Source organism: Musca domestica, unplaced genomic scaffold (assembly GCF_030504385.1).
Source record: "Musca domestica strain aabys unplaced genomic scaffold, Musca_domestica.polishedcontigs.V.1.1 61, whole genome shotgun sequence".
Taxonomy (NCBI): domain Eukaryota; kingdom Metazoa; phylum Arthropoda; class Insecta; order Diptera; family Muscidae; genus Musca; species Musca domestica.
Window position 1 is genome coordinate 3015402 of NW_026712367.1, and position 21250 is coordinate 3036651.

The 21250-nt window shown below is 35.4% G+C and overlaps 1 protein-coding gene across 6 annotated transcripts in view; it reads right to left on the bottom strand.

The window, feature by feature from the left end:
* Positions 1 to 21250, bottom strand: part of LOC131805793 (transcription factor GAGA-like) — a 45669-nt gene that overhangs the window by 19408 nt on the left and 5011 nt on the right. For all 6 annotated transcript variants that reach the window (XM_059129418.1, XM_059129417.1, XM_059129421.1 and 3 more), the window contains exons 3-5: positions 1756 to 1989; positions 1477 to 1696; positions 1107 to 1412 (exon numbers count right to left, since the gene is read on the bottom strand). In XM_059129418.1, the coding sequence (XP_058985401.1) occupies positions 1107 to 1412; positions 1477 to 1696; positions 1756 to 1989 (760 nt within the window). The remainder of the gene's footprint in view (positions 1 to 1106; positions 1413 to 1476; positions 1697 to 1755; positions 1990 to 21250) is intronic.

Here is a 21250-nt window from a genome sequence, read left to right on the forward strand (position 1 = left end):
AAATGGCATGAATAATGTATCTACATTATCCAAAAGGTGGATAATGTATCTGCACTATCCAAATGGCGCGAATAATGTATCTAGACTATCTAAATAGCATGGATAATGTATCTACGCTATCCAAATGGCGCGAATAATGTATTTAGACTATCTAAATAGCATGGATAATGTATCTACACTATTCAAATGGCGTGGATAATGTATCTACACTATCCAAATAGTTTAAATAATGTATCTACAACATCCAAATGACAGGGATAATGTATCTACACTATCCAAACGGCATGGTTAATGTATCTACACTATTCAAATGGCATGAATAATGTATCTACACTATCCAAATGGCGTGAATAATGTATCTAGACTATCTAAATAGCATGGATAATGTATCTACGCCATCCAAATGGCATGAATAATGTATCTGTACTATACAAATGGCATGGATAATGTATCTACATTATCCAAATGGCATGGATAATGTATCTACATTATCCAAATGGCATGGATAATGTATCTACATTATCCAAATGGTATGGATAATGTATCTACTTTATCTAAATAGCATGGATAATGTATCTACCTTATCCAAGTGACATGGATAATGTATCTACATTATCCAAATGACATGAATCATGTATCTAGACTATCTAAATAGCATAGATAATGTATCTTCATTGTTCGAATGAAGTGGATAATGTATCTACTTTATGTAAATAGCATGGATAATGTATCTACCTCATCCAAATAGCATGGATATTGTATCTAACTACACAAATGCCACGGACAATGTATCTACATTATCCAAAGGGCATGGATAATGTATCTACATTATCTAAATGGTATGGATAATGTATCTACATTATCTAAATAGCATGGATAACGTATCTACCTTATCCAAATAAGGTCTACGCTATGTAAATAGCATGGATAATGTATCTATACTATATAAATGGTACGGATAATGTATCTATGCTATCCAAATGGCAAGGATAATTTATCTAAACCAAATGTATTATTCACACGACGTTTAAAAAGTATCTCCATTTTCTAAATAGCGTGCATTTTGTAGAAGAAACAAAGTTGGTCCTCCATCGACTACTACTTACTCTCTCCACTCAAATTCTTGGTACGTTTGCCAGTTTTGCCGGGTGTTGAAATGCTTATTTCACCACTTGTGTTCGGGTCCATAACGATCGTTTCCACTTTGGTAACTTCACTCTTGATAATCGGTGTCGAGGTGATCATTGAGCCGTCATTACCATTTTCGATCTGTTGCTGCTGTTGTTGTTGTTGTTGCTGCTGTTGGACCTGTTGTTGCTGGGTCGTCTGTACCGTGGCCGTGGGATGAGATGTTGTTGGGGTGCTGATAATCGTGTCCATGCCTTCAACTTTAGTGATTTTCGGAGCAGTGGCTGTTTCGCAGAAACAAATGAAATTAAATTTTTGAAATGTCAAAGAAATGTATTTCAAACTTACGTGACATTTTCTTAACACGGGGTTTACGTTTGCGTGCCGGCAAATATTGTTGTATAACATCCTTGGTAGCATCTGTGGTCACAATGGTCTGTTGTTGTCCTTGTTGAGTTTGTGTGGTCGTTTGCAGAATTTGTCCAGCCTGATGTATGTCGTCAACAACTTGAGCATGTACCGTTTGTTGGGGAGCCGTGGCAATGGTGGCAATCAATTGTTCTTGTTCCTATGGAAATAAAATTTATTATTTCATTTGTCTTTTTCATGTTTTTGATTTTAACTTACATGGTGGTGTTGGGGTATCATGTGTTGCAATTGTATCGAATGCGTATAGTCGTCTTTGGTCACAGTTTGTGGCGCCAGCCCTTGTATATTCAAACATTGTGCTGCCTGCAACAGTGATGGTAATTGGGCATGATCGACACTCACCTCACCACGATAGACAAACTCCAGCAATGCCTCCAAATCGTTGGCATTGACACCGGCCAACATAACGACCGGATGTTTGCAGGGGGTGTTCTGAAATTGAATTAGAAAAAAAATATTTTTTTAATTATTTCATTAAAGGAGAGAAAATGAGACATCAAAAGGCCTATTCCCAACACTATTTTAATCAAAAAGGGAAATGTTTTCCGTTTATGGTAAATTAATATAAGGACAGTGTAAAAATTCAGGAAGATCGTCTTCTCTGAATGTCCTAGGAAAGAAATTGAATTAATGGGTCCTATACTTTCTTTTATTGAAGCACTGACTCCAAAAGATTTTCTATAGATAAGGGGCTAGAATAATAACTCTGCAAATAGAGTTTTATAACTCTCTGTGGGACCTTTAATAAAAATCCTAAAATATTCGTATCTGATACCAAAAGCTAAATAATTCCCATATGATCTAGTGGCAAGGATTTTTCTTGATAGAAATCATAATAGTTTTCCAAGTTCTACATTCTCTCTTCTAAAACCCTATCGTGTTCTCAAAATTTCCTCAAATGATCAGCATGTCGTAAAGTCATTGAATATTTCCTTATTATTCCCATACGGTCTAGTGGCGAGGACATCTAATTCGATTTAAGAATTATTGACATTTCCAAATACTTCCAACTTCTGAAGAAAATGCATTTGATTTTTTCCCATATGTTCTAGTGACGAGGACACCTAATTCGATCTAAAAACCACTATCGTCTCCAATGACTTTTAACATCTAATAATCATTGGATTTTCTTAATTCCCATATGTTCTAGTGGCGAGGAAAACTAATGCGATTTAAAAATTATTGTCGTTTCCAAAGAATTTTTAAATCTAAGCAATAAAATTAGTAAAAATAGTACACGAAATTAACATCCGATTCCATTCAGACTTGGTACATCTCAATATTTCCACCAGCACAAGATTTGTTATAAAGATGGTAGAGATAGGACCATTCCTTCTAGTACCTCCCCCACAAAGGGTTTAAGTTTAAAATAACCAAAAGGATCATAAAATCCAAAATAAGCATCCGATTCTTTTCAAATTACACACATTACAATACTTGTATTGGCCCAAGGTCTGGTGTGAAGATAGGATATATTGGCCCACTTTTTTGATACCTCCCCCACAAAGGGATAACATTTTGAGTATCCATGAAGCACCGATTGCATTCAGACTTGGCACATCTCAATATTTCATCAAATCTGTTATAACGATGGTAGAAATCGGACCATTCCTTCTCAAACCTCGCCCACAAGGGTTTAAGTTTTGAATAACAAAAATGATAATAAAATCCGAAATAAGCATCCGGTTCTCTTCAAATTACACACATCACAATATTTTTAATAACCCAAGATCTGATGCGAACGTGGAATATATCGGTTCATTCCTTCTGGTACCTCCCCCACAAATTGATAAAGTTTTGAGTATCCATGGAACTCATAAAACGCGGAATTAACATCCGATTCAATTTAGACGTTGTACATCTCAATATTTCCATCAACACAAGATATGTCATAAAGATGGTAGAGATCGGACTATTTATTCTGGTACCTCTGCCAGATAGGGTCCAAAATTTTTGGAAAAAACGCTCAAGGACAATGAATTAAGCATACGGTTCTCTTCAAATTTCACACATCACAATATTTTTAATAACCCAAGATCCAGTGTGAAGATGGGATATATGTGCCAACCCCTCTTCTGGTACCTCACCCACAAAGAGTCACAACATCCAAAACATATATCTGTCATAGCTTGCGAAGCTTGCCATATCTAAATATTTCCCTCAAATCTTTGCAAGATATGGTATGCTGGAGATAGCTTCATAAATTCTTTATGGGGTTCATGTCTGTACTCTGGTATTCCCTTCAAATCTTTGCAAGATATGGTATGCTGGTGGAATTTTCCATCGAGATAGCTCCATAAATTATCTATGGGGTTCATGTCTACACTCTGGGCTGGTGTATCCATGACGTGGGGAAAATTATATAGCAGCCATGGCCGCACTTGTGTTTCGGGGATCATTGTCTTGATAAAAATAATAATCTTCGCCATGGCCGAGTTTTTCCTTACAGAGTGGCAAACTTTCTTTCAAATGTAAGGTACATAGTCTGATCCATAATACCCTCAAAAAAATGCAATACACCAGGTCCAGAGGCTGAAAATGAACCTCACACCATTATTGGCCCACCACCGTGCTATTTTTTTGACAATTTTTTGCCTTTCTCCATAGATAAGGTCTGCCATCTGAACCAAAAAGGTTAAATTTGCTCTTTTCCGCGACCAGCACATTGTTCCATTTGTTATCCGTTTTAATATTTAAGTCAGTAAATTACACAACACGTGGAAATTTGTGATAAATCAGCTGTTAGGGACTTCCCCAAATATATTTTCCAATAATCGCGTGAAGTTGAACGCAGTTGCCGTATAAATGTAAGCTGTACGAGTTTAGCTTTTGCATAGAAATTTGGTGAGTCTTAGAATAAATTCCATTGTTTCGTTAAAAAAAAAAAAAAACAGTAAAATTCTGTTCTACGGCTAGGTTAGGTTAAAGGACGCGCGGTTACCATATGTCAACCGCTCCACTCGGAGACCTATAGGTCCATTGTGTTCATCCTAGAAAAGAGTGTTAGATCAGGTTTTGACAATGACATCAGCGACCTTGTTCTCTTCTCCGAGAGTGTGGGCCAGATTCGTTTGGGGATGGTACATCCAATTTCATCCAGCCATTTTTGTTGGATTTTCTCAGAGTAGTGTTTGTGAATAACCTGTAGGAAATTGGCACAGTGGTGGTTTAACCGAGTTGTCTACTTCAATTGTAGTTGATTCGGATCCTAGTCTGGCCAATTCGTCTGCAGTCTTGTTACCTGGGATGTTGAAATGTCCAGGAACCCAACAGAGCTTGATGGATAACCTAGTGTTTTCCAAGGCTTCCCTGCAGTTCAAAACAGCCCTAGACTTGATTGTAAAGGAACTCAAGGCCTTCAGTGCCGCTTGACTATCGACATATATAGTCACCTGACTACTGACTTCAATGCTCCTGAATGCGTGACCAGCAGGTCAATGGCCTTTTTGACCGCAATGATTTCCGCCTGAAATACGCTACAGTTGTTTCCAAGCTTGTAGGATTCACGAACATTAAGAGTATCACAGAAGACACCAGCTCCCGTACCACACTCCATCTTTGAACCGTCGGTATAAACAGCTATGCCACGGAAAGGTGGGTTGTTTTGAGCCCAGGCGTCTCTATCAGGTATGTGTAGTATGTCAGGTGGGTAGAAGCTTAGTCGTGGTGAAATATAGTCACTTACAAAGTCTCCCACATTCCTTACATGCCTTAGAATCGCAGAATGTCCAAAGGGTTGACTGCGCCATTCACCTAGTGGATGCCTGTTCCTCCACATATACATTCAGCGGGCTTAGGCCCAGTAGAGTATCCAGTGCTGCTTGAGGCGTGCTCCTGTGTTCTACGGCTAACTCTAATAAAAAAATATACGAGTTTCGCTTGGAGCTACTGTAGATCAGTCTTAGGTCAAATACGAATTGGTTAATACAGACCTCCCCCATAAAGGGTCAACAGTTAGAAAAATCATAACTCGTGACTGGGGGTATACATCTGCGGGCAAAACCGACTGATACTATTTTACTTGTTTTTAAATAAAAATTTATTTTTATTGTTACAATTGTAAATTTAATAAAAAAACGAGCTCGAGGTCTTTGTTGTTGTTTAATTATTTATTATTTTCGATATTTCGTCCTCCAACGGAAGACATCATCAGGAACAATACTGTTCAAAAATATATAAAAAAATTTTACAAAATATCGCCAAATGTTCCTGATGATGTCTTCCGTTGGAGGACGAAATATCGAAAATAATAAATAATTAAACAACAACAAAGACCTCGAGCTCGTTTTTTTATTAAATTTACAATTGTAACAATATATAATAAAGGTCGAATTAAATATCTAAAAATCAAATAATTTATTTCTATTACACCAAAATGCCCATATGGTCTAGAGGCGGGGATATCTAACAGGTTGACATTTTAATCCACCTCCATCAAAGTTCTTGAATTAATTTAAAGACCTTCCAGCCAACAGGCCTCCTGCCAACATACTACTAAACTCATGACACAATATATGCTGTATTGGAACTTTTCGCGCCTAAATTTGTATAAACAAAATTACCAACACAATGACACACACGGAGAGATACTATTTTTCCGTTCATGTACCGGCATTTTTGTCCCATATTTTGGTATAGATTTTGTTTTTATTTTCTTTTTTTTTCGTTTTTGCTAAGAGACGTCGTCTGTCACAGTAACTCTTTTTTGCCAGCGGTGCGAGAGGAGGTTATCTCAACGTGTGAGTATGTTGTTGTTGAGATATGTTGACAATGATTTACAACAAAATAGCTGCCATATTCCCAATAGCAATTAAACACAACAAAAATGCAAACGAGAGCAACAAATGGGCCAAAAGAGATCATGGTTGAGGCGCAACAACAAAACAAACACACGCACTCACACACACACACACACACACACAAACCTAGATGTAACAAAAAAAAATCCAATTGACTCCAACGGCAAAAAAAATGCAACACAACACCTGCAGAGAAAAATGTAATGGTCCCTCTTCTACACCTCTCTTGCTCTCTCCCAAGAATTTTAAGATACTCACAACGACGACAACAACAACAACAATGGGGGGGACTCCGTTAACCATTAAAAACTATTCTAAATCAGAGATAAATATTTTTAGTTTCATTTATGCTCTGCATTTTCTTTCTTGGTAATTTCTTTCCCCCGTGGAGATTAGAGGAATGAGAACGAACAACAATAAAAAAAAACCCTCCCAACATTATTATCATCAAAAGGAGAAATGAAAATATGAGAATTAGCTGGTTATTGAATAAAGGGGCGGGGGAGAGGAAACCGCAACTAAATGGGAGTAGAGAAAGATTACTCTTCCCCGCCTAAATACAACAGAAATTTAGAGTAAAAGAGATTGGTGTTGTTGGTTTTTTCGTTTAGAAGACTCACAGCATTGAATCTTGCTGGGAGACGACTTTGATGGGAGAAATCGAAGGCAAACTCACACATAGTTTGCTACTCCCTTCCCCCTCCCCCCTCGACAGAAAACAAACAAATCACAAGGCAATGACCACCAGCAGCAGCCGTCATCAAGAAGAGCGCGGCACACACATTTAGAGAATGGGTTCTGAAAAAAAAAAATTCCACTAAAATGGGAAAATGGAGAAGAGTTTAAAACACAAAAAAACGAGCAACAGCGAGTAGTGGGACATGTAAAACAAAAAAAAAGAAAGAAAACAAGAAACATAAAGGAATCCAATGTTTACACATTGCCCTCAAATCCAAATGAGTAGCGCGCGGCAGTCATCACTCTTTTTTTGATTTTCTCCATTCCACATTTGGGGTTAATAAACTCTGAGCGGAAGTAAACAACAAAGTTTCTCCTGGTGAAAATTTTGTTTTACTGAGTTTAGTTGGTTTGAAGAAATGTCTGAGTAGAGGTGATGTACTTGTGGTGAGGTGGAGAAGCAACAGCGGCAGCAACAAAACCAATCATGTACATTATTGCCCAACGTGAGTGAATTGGAAAGCGCAATGAGCCCGCTGTTTTGGCGCTTTTGCTTAACAATAACAAAAAAAAAAAAAAAAAGACATGGATTGTAACTACTCAAAAAATAGAGGTAATGCCAGGAAAAAAAGACGTGGTCTAATAAGCCTGGTGAAAATTTAAAAAATTTAAACAGCGATTGTAGCGTTTTTCATGGAAGAGATTTTTGCTGTCAGAATGGCCATAGAGCTGTTGGAAAACAGAATCAATGAACGGGATGGACCGGTGACTATATATGTCGATAGTCAAGCGGCCCTAAAAGCTCTAAATTCTTTTATAATGAAATCTATGGCTGTTTTGGAGTGCATGAATTGCCCTGGAAAAGGTAAAGTCGTTTGTCAAGCTCTGTTGAATTCCTGGACACTGCAACATATCTGGCAATGAATCTGCCGATGAATTGGCCAGACGCGGATCTGAGTCAGTAGATCTAGAGATTGAGACCTCAGTGAAGCCACCTTTATGCCACTTCTTTCAAGTACTTCATAATCACTATCTTGGGAGATTTCAACAGAACTGGCTATCTGGAAGGCGATGTAACATCTCCAAAAAGATTTGGCCGGTGAACTCTGAAAGGAGATCACGGTCACTCACATCCATGCCGAAGTTGGACTTGAAGCTTGTGGTGGGTCTAATTACAGGTCATTGCAACATAAAGGCCATGACTTAAAAATGGGGGGGGGGGTGACGACACTGAATACTGCAGGCTTTTCCAAGATGAGAAAGAAACAGAAACGGTGGAAGACTTACTCTGTCACTGTCCTACCCTGATCGGAGTAAGACATAGGCTTCTAGGTAAGCAAATTCTGCCCGATTTGTCATGGCTCTCCGAAACCGAGCCAGCAGTTATTCTTCAGTTAGCCAGAGGACTAAAGTGGCTAAGGACGACACGCTGACTACGCCGTGGATGCAAACCCACTAACTCTTCTATTTCCTATCTATATTCTACTCTAACCTCCTAACTTATTTCACTTTCATTTTTTCTAAATTAGGATGATCACAATGGGCCAATAGGTCTCCAAGTGGAGTTGTTGTTTTTACACAGCCACACATCCTTTAACCTAACCTAACCTAACCCTTAAGCTATAGCAAGTCTAAAATTGGACTTAATATACAGAAGCAATTCAGTTGAAAACATGCTTCATCGAAATAGCGGTCTTAGACACTAGGTCTCTTTGCAACAAATCCGTTTCAGAGCATTTGAAGTCCATCTAGGGATATCCGTCCGTCCGTTTGTTTGTCAGTCTGACTGGGGCACACGATAACTCTCAAAGGGAGTATCCGATTTGATCCAAACTTGGTAAATTGTAATATTATTGTCAAACTTAGAACGAGTTTGGAGATGGCCAATATCGGTCCACTCATTCTGGTACCTCCCCCACACAAAATGGCAACATTTTCAAAGAAAATAATTTAGCGCACAGAAAGAGAAAAATTATCCGATTTTGCTCCAAGTTTGCAAATTCTAATATTTGCATCAGTGCTAGGCGAGGTGCGAAAATGGGCAATATCGGTCCACTCCATCAAGTACCTCCCCCACAAAGGGTTAAAAATTTTGAATAATTAAAATTCTTATAAAATTTGATGTAAGTGTCGGATTGTTTTCAAATTACACACATCACAATATTTTTATTAACGCAAGGTCTGGTGTGAAGATGGAATATATCGGCCCATTCCTACTGGTATCTCCCCCACAAAGGGTCAAAACTTTGAATATTAATGAAACTCATAAATCACGAAATTAAACTGCTATTTCATTCAGAATTGGTACATCTCAATATTTTCGTCAACACAAGATCTGTTATAAAGATGGTAGAGATCGGACCATTCCTTCTGGTACCTCCCACACAAAGATTAAAAGTTTTGAATAATCAAAACGATCACAAAACGGGAAATAAGCACCCGGTCCTCTTTATATTTCACACATCCCATTATTTTTACTAACACAAGATCTGCTGTGAAGATGGGCTATATGGGTCCACACCTTCTGGTACCTGCCCCACAAAAAGGGTCAAATTTTTTAAATAACCAAAACGATTGTAAAATCCGAAATAAGCTTCCGCTGTCCTTCAGGTACCTTCTCCACAAAGGCTCAACATTTTAAATATTCACGAAGCTCCGAAAACGCGAAATTACCATACGACTCTATTCAGACTTGGTATATCTCAATATTTCTATCAACACTATATCTTTTTGTCCACAAGAATACATCGACATCGACTCAGAAAGTGATGCTATGAAGATCCTCAAAAGTAACTATGGGTCTATCTCGCTTCCTTCTGCATGTTACAAAGAAATGCACAAATACATAATACCCTTACCTTTATGTGGTGTAGGGTATAAAAATGCCAAAACTCGCCGGGAACAGCAATCCAAGGCTTTAGTCCAAGTTAAAAATCGGACTAAATATACAGAAGCAAAAAAAAAAGCGTCAAAAATACCTAAACTCGTTGGGACCAGCAAATCTAGGCCTCAGTCAAATTTAAAATCGAACTAAATATACAGAAGCATCGAGAGGAATTCATTTTAAAAATGAGAGATCAATCGTCAAAAATACTTAAACTAGCCGGGTCAGCAACCCTTGCCTTTAGGGCAAGTTTGGAATCGGACTTAATGTACAGAAGCATTGAGGAGCCATAACGGGCGAATTGGAAAGAGAGGAGAGACACCTTTAGTCACATTTTTCAATGACATTGTCTGAAATTCTACAAATTCCCCTGAAGGAGAATTTTCTATATAGGTCCACAATATCGTATAGCCCACATACAATGGTGCCCCCCAAATTGTCTAAAAATCCACAAAAGGAGTTCCCTCTGAGTACTTTACCCCCTGGAAGGGAATTGCCTTATAGGTCTACGTTTTAGTATAGCACCCTTATAACGCTACTTTCCTACGCTACGCTATTTGAAGTTCCGTATAGGTACTACAGCTTAAGACAGAATATTGCCTATGCAGGTCCACGTCCTCGTATAGCCCCCAAATAACGGTACGCCCCCCTCCGCCGATTTTCGGTATTTTGGTGATTTTGGCTACATTATTCACCGGCAATGTTCCAAATTTGGTATCTGAAGTTCGTAATGGATACTACAGCCTAAGGCAGAAAATTGTCTGTGCAGGTCAACGTCTTTGTATAGCTCTCATATAACAGTACCTATGGGATTTCGGTATTTTGAGGATTTTAGCGACATTATTCACCGGGATCGTGGCAAATTGAGTATTTAAAGTTCGTAATGGGTTCTACAGCCTATGACAAAAATTTTTGTATGCAGGTCCACGTTTTCGTATAGCCCCCATATACCGTACCCCCCGATATTCGGTATTTTGATGATTTTAGCGACATTATTTACCGAATTTGTTTTCAAGTTTCGAATTTTAATATTGTAATGGCTTATGACTAAAGTTACCTATGCAGGTCCACGTCGTCGTATAGACCCTAATATAACGGCTACACTCGAAAATTTTTAAGATTTTAACAGAATTTGTAAGGGATTTTCTCTTTTTGAAAATTGCCAAATTCGTTCCGAATGGTGGAGGGTATTCAAAAGTTGGCCCAGCCGAACTTACATTTTTTACTTGTTTTTATTTTCAATATTCATTTCCCATATGTTCTAGTGACAAGGATATCAATTTTACTTCCATTTTTTCTATTTTTAAAAATTCCACACAAATTATCAATGCTCCTTTCTTCTTAGATGGATCAAACCATTTGTAATTCATGGCAAAAAGTGCATGGTGGAGGGTATTCAAAAGTTGGACCAGCCGAACTTACATTTTTTACTTGTTTTTATTTTCAATTTTCTTTTCCCATATGTTCTAGTGACAAGGATATCTTTTTTTGACTTCCATTTTTTCTATTTTTAAAAATTCCACACAAATTATCAATGCTCCTTCCTACTTCATGGCAAAAGTGCACGCTTTCAAATCAAAATTACATAAAAAAATTCAAGCCGGTAGTGAAAAGAAAACAAAACAACTTGTTTGTCCCACCTCTGCACCCACCTCAAAGAAAGCAACACTCGGACAGAGTGAGAGTTGGGTTATGAGCAGCAGTACGCCGCCACGTACTCACAATTAATCTACTCTTTATTTATTATTGTACGACACTTTATGTTAAGCAGCAAAGGCCAGGCCGCCGGGAGACAAAATAAAGTTGTTGTCCAGATAAAAAAAAAAAATCGTTCAAATGCCATGGCGGCCAGTTGCAGCAGCTGTGAATGAATGAATGAATGAAGGCGAAGTGAAAGTTTATGGACACAAGTTGATTTGTTTTTTCTTGATGTAGTTTTGAGACATAACGGAATTTCACCAGGAGAGTAGAGAAAGAGTAATGTACATGTGTTGTGTGGCGGAGAATTGGCCTCAAAGTGGCGTAGATTGAAAAGATTTCTTGCTCAAACGACATGAGACACATTTTCTTATGTGGAGTATACGACTTTTGTTCAGAGCATACTTAAGCATGTTTCTCCTTGCGTAAATAATGCCACGGAAACCAAATATTACTGCCAACAGTTATCAGAGTATAGAGTGGTGGCAAATGACTCTTTTTTTGTTCCTGCAAAAATATAACAGAAATGAGGTGTTGAGGATAGTGAGAAGAGTGTACAGAGAACATACCATACGACGCAATGCAGACAGCAGCACTTAACCTCATCTCTGCTGCTGCTGCCTCAATGAGTTTTAAAGAGTTCAAACACATTTAAATTTTGTGCACATGATTTTTCCCTAAAGATAGAACATCAAACAGCTGCCTGCCGGTCGGTCGGTTGGTCGTGGTGGTAATAATTCAGACATTGTTTTGGGTTCTGGCATTCTCTATTAAAGAGTGTAGTCTCTAGTCATTCTCACAGCCCTCATTTGAACACAGAACGCCAGCATTATTATCTCCACCATCCGCAACCTCGTGTCGTAATCAATGGAAAATATTCTCTGTTTACAATTTATTTTCTGTTTCGAGATATGAGAGGAGGGTTATAGATTTTAACTTCTTCTCTGTTTACATTTGTCTCTGTTTCGAATTTTTGTTGATAAACAAAAGAGGTGCAGCAGTTCCATGAAATATCCATGAAATTTAAATTTCAATGGAAATACGAAAACCCGATTTTTATTCTGTTGGGGGGACTAACCATATTAGAGACTTCCACGTCTTTTACCCAAAAACAAGTAAAGAAACTGTAAGTTCCGCCGGGCTGAACTTTGAATATCCTCCAACATTTGGAAATTTTCAAAAAAAAATAAAATCCATTAAAAATTCTGTTAAAATCATAAAAATACCGAATGTAGCCCTTATATATGGGGGTCTATACGACGACATGGACCTACATAGGCAACTTTTTTCATAAGCCGTTAATAATGAAGCTAAAATCGTCAAAATACGGAATATCGGAAATTGCCGTTATATCGGGGCTATACGAAGACGTGGGCATGCACGGACAATTTTCTGTATTAGGCTGTAATATCCATTACTAACTTCAAATACGAAATTTGAAACAGTTCCAGTGAAAAATGTCGCTAAAACCATCAAAATACCGAATATCGGGAGGTGCCGTTATAAGGGGGGTATAAGAAGACGTGGACCTGCATGGACAATTTTCTGTCATAGGCTGTAGTATTCATTACGAACTTCAAATACCAAATTCAAAACAATTTCGGTGAATTCCGGTCGCTAAAATCATCAAAATACCGAATATCGGGAGGTGCCGTTATAAGGGGGCCATAAGAAGACGTGGACCTGCATGGACAATTTTCTGTCATAGGCTGTAGTATCCTTTACGAACTTCAAATACCAAATTTGAAATAGTTCTGGTAAATAATGTCGCTAGAATCATCGAAATACCGAATATCGGGGGGTACCGTTAGAAGGGGGCTATAAGAAGACGTGGACCTGCACGGACAATTTTCTGTATTAGGCTGTAATACCCATTACTAACTTCAAATACAAAATTTGAAACAATTCCAGTGAAAAATGTCGCTAAAACCATCAAAATACCGAATATCGGGAGGTACCGTTATATGGGGGCTATAAGAAGACGTGGACCTGCAAGGACAATTTTCTGTCATAGGCTGTAGTATCCATTGCTAACTTCAAATACCAAATTTGAAACAATTCCAGTGAACAATGTCGCTAAAACCATCAAAATACCGAATATCGTTAGGTGCCGTTATAAGAGGGCTATAAGAAGACGTGGACCTGCATGGACAATTTTCTGTCGTAGGCTGTAATGTCCATTACGAACTCCAAATGCCAAATTTGAAATAGTTCCGGTAAAAAATGTCGCTAGAATCATCAAAATACCGCATATCGGGAGGTGCCGTTATAAGGGGGCTATACGAAGACGTGGACCTGCAAGGACAATTTTCTGTCATAGGCTGTAGTATCCGTTACGAACTTCAAATACCAAATTTGAAATAGTTCCGGTAAAAAATGTCGCTAGAATCATCAAAATACCGCATATCGGGAGGTACAGTTATATGGGGGCTATACGAAGACGTGGACCTACACGGTCCATTTTCTGTGTTAAGCCGTAGCATCTATTACGAACTTTAAATATTAATTTTGAGACAATTCCGGTAAATAATGTCGCTAAAATCATCAAAATACCAAATATCGGGGGGTACCGTTAGAAGGGGGCTATACGAAGACGTATATCTACATGACCCATTTTCTGTTTTATGCTGTAGTATCTGTTACAAACTTCAAATACCAAATTTGAAATAGTTCCGGTAAAAAATGTCGCTAAAATCATGAAAATACCGAATATCGGGAGGTACCGTTATATGGGGGCTATACGAAGACGTAGACTTACATACACAAATTTTGGTCATAGGCTGTAGTACCCGTTACGAACATCAAATACCAAATTTGAAACAGTTCCGGTGAATAATGTCGCTTAAATCACCAAAATTCCGAAAATAGGGAGGTACCGTTCTTTGGGGGCTACATGAAGACGTGAACCTACATCACCCATTTTCAATACCAAAAGTCCTGCAGACATAGTACACATTTGAGTAAAATTTTATCAACCTATTTCATTTCGTTCGGAAGCTAGAGTGATTTCCACAGACGGACAGACGGACGGACATCCATACTATGGTGGAGGGTATAAAAAGAAGTGTAAAGGAAGAAAGTATAAAACAGAAAATTGCATTAATATGAAATCCCCATTTATCCTTGTCTTCCTGAATTGTTTGGCATACTTCCCTGTTGCCTGGTAATTTATTTATATTGTATTAATAATGTGGCTAGGGGATCTTTCCGGGTTTTAAATGCCAGTATTTCGCTTTGTGAACTTTAATGACGGCCAATTTCCAATTTCATCAATATTCTGTCTTTTGGATTTCCTACCAAAAATTCTTAAACTTTTATAATAAACAATATTTCCCATATGGTCTAGTGACGATGATATCTGACTGTAATCATCAAATGAATGTGTATTTTATACTTTCGTTTTACATCACCACTTTCAGAAAAATTGAAATTAACAAATTTTGCAAATATTGCGCAAAGCGTTGATGAAACATTTAAAGACATTTATGTCTGAAGCTGGCGATTGATTGTGAGGCACAAACAACACTGTGCTTGGTTTCTTTTCCAGCGACACTTCCAACGCTGACTATAGTCATGAGAAACAAGACACACACACATACACTGGCTTTCAAAAAATTAGCGGAGCTTAAAATCGTGGGATGACTACATTTTATTTCACAAAAAATATCTGTTTATGTGTGTAGGTGTTTTGTACACATGGACGCTGCAGAGACACACAAGTCTGATCAAGTTTGTACATAAAATGCCGTTTGGTTATATATCTCGCATGCTCACATCACATCGCAGCCAGAGATCCCATGGAAACAATTTCCCCTCTTTTTTTCTGTGTGAAATATTTGAGTAAGAAAGAGACGTTTATAGAGTCGCAGCAAGCGGCACACAGTCTCTGCCGATTGCCGACACTGCCACACTGCAGAGTATAACGTCATCCGAAAAAAAGAGCTTATGTATATATTCATTCAAATGCTCAGTTGTATGTATTGGCGGCTCCCGTACTTATACTTTCAAATGGCCTTCGCCGTTATATAGTTGTGTCTCACTCTTTGGCCTCTCGTTATCTCTCACTCTATCTCTTTTTGATTGTTGTGTGTGTGAGTGTGCTGTGCTGTGTTTGTTGTGCGCATGGAAAAAAGCTCTCATTCTATCACATGAATTATTAAGGTTAAAAGTTATAGCTCACCTCCCTGCCTCCCTGCCCCACCACCATCTCCGGCGTTGCCATGCCTTAAGAAATGTATGGGTTTACGCTTCAAGTTTTTTTTGTTGCTATTTTTTTGTTTCTGTTTGTTGTAGTCCATGTTTCTGTCTTAATCGGAATTTTAGCTGTTGTTTCAATTTTTTTTCATTGTAGCAATGTTTTGGATCATAGATTGGATTTTTGAAATAAAGATTTTGGATATCACGAGAATGGGGTGGTCTCAAATAAATTTGAATTATACCTAGAAGCCTCAGAGACCCCAACTTTTAACCAAAAAAGTTTTTAGAATTTTTGACAACAATTTTCAATTCTGATCCACTATTTGTAAAACAGTTCCTACGGACTCTCAATACTAATAAAATACAGAAAATGTTCAACTCAGACCTATATTTAAGGAACATAGTCACAGGGGCCCGACCCGGGTCGGACATTTTTGTACATGGTACATAGAATAGTTACTTTTATGGCAATAGTGAAGAAGATATGAAGCGGGCCACGGTTCCACTTAACTCCATATGGCCTGATGGGCAAGGATGTTAATTTCTATGGCGTGCCAACAGTTTCTCTGCCATAATTTCTTTTTATACCCTCCCACCAAACATAGTATGGAGGTCCATGATATCGTCTAGGTATTTTGACGATTTTAGCGATATAATTCACCGGAATTGTTTCAAATTTCGTATTTGAAGTTCGTAATGGGTATTACTGCCCATAACATCCCGATACTCTGTTTTTGGATGAATTTAGCAACATTATTTACCGGAATTATTTAAAATTTCGTATTTGATGTTCGTAATGGGTACTACAGCCTATGGCAATTTTTCGTATGCAGGTCCACGTCTTCGTATTCATTTGAGTGAGTTTTCGGATTTTTTTTTTTGAAATTTTTCAATTTCCTTCAAAATGGTGGATGGCATTAAAAGTTCGGCCCATCCGAACTTAGCTGCTTCTTAAATGCTTTAATTCCCATATGTTCTAGTGACAAGAATATCTTGATACTTTCTTGATCTAACAAGTTCGTCGTTCACGAAACAGAACACTGGATGTTCTTGCTTTTTAATTTATGCATATTTCATTTTTTTATTATTTTTATATAAGTTGTTATTATTTGATTATTTTTATTATTACTTTATGACATATTTATTTTTTATTATGATTATTATTATTTTTTTTTTTGTTTATTATTATTTTTATTACTTGTATTTTTTTTTTTTTTGTTATATTGTTACAACATTTTTTATATCTATTTTTTTAAATTTTTATTTCATCATTTTTTACAAAGATTTTAAAAATATTATATATTATTTTTTACAATTATTATTTTTTTTAATTAATTTTTTAATAATTATATATTTTATTATAATTATTTTCTTTTTTTATTTTTTTTTATAATAATTATATTTTTTATTATAATTATTTTCTTATTTTTATTTTTTGCTTATTATTTTTTATTATAAATATTTTTAGCTTACGCTTATTTTTTAATTATATTTATTATTATTATTACAATTTTTTAATTTAAAATTAATGTTTTATTAGTTTTCCTTATTTGATTTTTATTTTCTATTATTTTTATTATTATATTGTTTTTTACTATTATTTTTGTATACCTATTTTATGTTAACATTTATTTGTATATTTTTATTATAATTTTCTATTTTTTATTATTATTATTATTGTTATTTTTTATTACATATCAATTTCATTTTCAACCCAAATAAAAATTTATACTTCTGATCCCATCAAAATAAAACTATCAAATGTTCCCAAAACGAATCTCAAACCAATCAACAAATTGGCGGGAAAATCCCATTGAAACTGAAAAAAATCCAATTAGAGAATCTGCTCTTTTTTTTCGAAAAAAAAAAAAAAAAGAAATCAAAACAAACCATTATCCACAAAAGAAAACAATATCTCACAATAAATAGGTATCTCCATAACTGTTCTACTCCCAAAACAAAACAAAAGTAAGAATTTTAATCTCTCATCTCTCTGTAACCAAAAAAAAAAATAAAATTGCCAAGAGCCTGAGAAAAGAAAACCCAGAAAAAATCCAATTTCAAATTTCTCAGAGAAAATGTCCCGATAGACAAAATAAAAATACTTTTTCAGAGAAAATAGAGTTTTGTCAATGAATGAACCCACTGTGTTCTGGCCTATGTAGTGTGGTGAGCATCAGGAGCGCGTACAACAACAACACCAAACAGGCACAAACAAATAAAATCGATGAGTTGGCAACAAAGTCCATATAACAGCCAGAGTACAGCCAGCAACAGAGTATAAAAAACGCACAACACACAGAGCCCCACACACAGAAAACGGGGTATATCTCTGAGAGTGTGAGTAAGTGTTTTGTCTGTGTGATACTCAGAGTATGTGTGTGAACGACGATGACAACAGCGTGTGGGTTTTTGCTGATTGTTTTTGTTGTTTGAAAAATTTCAACAGAGCATGAGCAATAAATATAATCGTCTGGCAGAGAGGAGTATGTATGTTGGGTATATAAAAAAAATTGGGTTGTTGAAAACAGAAAAACAAAGAGTAAAGGAGGTGGTGGTCGATACTCATTTAATATAAGCACTCTCTCGCTCTGACACAGGCCATTTTTGTTGCTGGTCATGAGATCAAGTCATGTATTTCCAACCTCTCCCCGCTCACTCACTCTTTCTCTCTTGCACTAAATGTTAATAAAACAAAATCAACGAAGACTTCGTCGATGAAGGAAGGAAGGGAGGAAGCAAGTAGTGGTGGAAATGTTCATCGGCGATAGAGACTGAGTACGTGTAATATACGAAACGAAGAAAAAAAAATCCACATTAAATGTGAATAGAAAGTGGGAAACAACAACAAAATGTTTTTTTTTATATATATAAAACAATTTTTCAGTGTAGAGAAAAAAAAAGAATACGGAAAATTTAAAAAAAGGGAATATTGAAGTTTGGACAAAAAAATACAATTATTTGGAAGTTTTGTTGTAAGATTTGTGTAAAAATGGAAAATTTTATTTTGGTGTTGAACAATAGGCATTCAAAAATCCAAATTCTTTCAAAAACCTTTTCGAAAAATTAACTATTTCAGAATTTTCAAAAATTTATCCATCAGATATTTTCCGTTGTACCTAGCTTTTTAAATTTTGAAAATAAAATATTCAAAAAACTTGGATCTTTTTGTCCATTAAATAAATGTCGAAGTTTAAAAAGGTTAGTGGGGGTTAATAAAATTTAATTCAATTTTTTTTATTAAAAGATATGAGTATTTTTGTGGAATTGAGAACAAATATTGACATTATTTTACAATTGGGTGGTGTGTAAATAATCTTTTGACACCAATTCCTTCTGATTTTTTCCAAATATTGTTTTTTTTTTAATTTATTTTTTTTAATTTTTTTTTAATTTATTTTTTTTAATTTAATTTTTTTTTAATTTAATTTTTAAAATTTTATTTTTTTTTTTTAATTTTTTAAAATTTTATTTTTTTTTTAATTTTTAAAATTTTATTTATTACATTTTTTAATAAATTCGTATTTTTTGTAAAAAAATGTGTAATTTTCCCTTAAAATGCGTTAAAGTTTTTAATGGAAATATAATTTTTATTTTTGTTATGCTTTTCTATCACATGAGTGTTGAAATTTTTAAGATTTTGAATTTTGGTCTCAGTTTTAGATTTTTTGTAAAAAAAATGTGTAAATTTTTCCTTAAAATGCGTTAACATTTTTATTGAAAAATATAATTTTTATTTTTGTTATGTTTTTCTTTCCCCTGAGTATTGACATTTTTGAGATTTTGAATTTTGGTCTCAGTTTTAGATTTAATTTTTAAAATTTATTTTTTTTTTAATTTTTCAAATTTTATTTTTTTTTTAATTTTTCGAATTTAATTTTATTTTAATTTTTAAAATTTTATTTTTTTTCAATTCGTATTTTTTGTAAAAAAATGTGTAATTTTTTCCTTAAAATGCGTTAACATTTTTATTGGAAAATATAATTTTTATTTTTGTTATGACTTTTTCACATGAGTATTGACATTTTTCAGATTTTGAATTTTGGTCTCAGTTTTAGATTTATTTTTTTAAATTTTTTTTTATTTTTAATTTTTTTTTTTAATTTTTATTTTTTAATTTTTCAAAAATTCGAATTTTTTTTGTAAAAAAAAATTGTAATTTATTTTTTTAAAATGCGTTTAAATTTTTATTGGAAAATATAATTTTTATTTATACTTTCACATGAGTATTGACATTTTTCAGATTTTGAATTTTGGTCTCAGTTTTAGATTTATTTTTTTAAATTTTAAATTTTTTTTTATTTATAATTTTTATTTTTTTTTTTTTAATTTTGCGAAAATTCGTATTTTTTTGTAAAAAAAATTTGTTAATTTTTTTCTTAAAATGCGTTAAAATTTTTTGTTCGAAAATATAATTTTTATTTTTGTTATGTTTTTCTTTTCAATTGAGTATTGAAATTTTTGAGAGTTTGAATTTTGGCCTCAGTTTTAGTTGAGTGGCACCAAGAGTGCCTCCTTGGCTCAGAGACCTTTTTGGTCTCCGACTCAAAGGAAAACAAAGTAGAGATAGGTTTCAGAATGAATGGATGGATGCTCTTCCATCATGTTCTCGTTTGTCAGTTACACTCTTGGTGGCTTCTCCCCACAACAACAACAAAAAATATGGGGATTGCTATTTCATCGGCGGTCTCTGGCCAAACCACTAACCAAACGAGAACAAATGATGGTTAACTAAGGTCAGTATTTTTGCATTATTTTTTCTCTAGAAAAAAAAAATAATGTTCAATGTGAGGGAAGTAGAAACTCCCGCTCATCTACCACCCGCCATCTCTATTGAGTCGGAAAACAAACCCAGAGACACCAAGCTCAGAGTCCAAAAAGAAATTAAACGGCCTCTTTTTGTGTTGCCGTCGCCACCAACTCAAAAATATGTTTGTGTACGTGTGTGTGTTTGTGCTTGCCCATGTAAGTTTCATTCTTGCAGTGCAGGGAGACATTTCCTCATTTGCCTCAATTGACAATTGAAATCTTTTAAAGAAATCTCTAAAAATCTTACTTGGTAGAGGAGAAAATGACGAAAATTACCCTCAGAGCAGAGTTTAAGCACCAGCAGCAACCAAAACAAAACAGGTCTTATTCTGCGTGACACAATGCAAGCAAGCAAGCAACCAACCAACAACAACGATTGAGACACAGTGTTTCCCCATCAAAAGGCCTATTGAGTCGATAGTTAAATAAAAATAAAATAATAGAGCGGCGGTCAAAACTCTTTATGGCGCCAAAAAAAAAAGCCATTACCTTACACTCTGGATACTCTAATCAAGAGTTTTCTTATTGGACCGGGGGAGATGATGATGAAATAAATGTAACCTGTGTGCTTGCTCTTCTCATCATCTCATCTCAATGTGAAACAACAACACCAACAGCAATCCCCCAC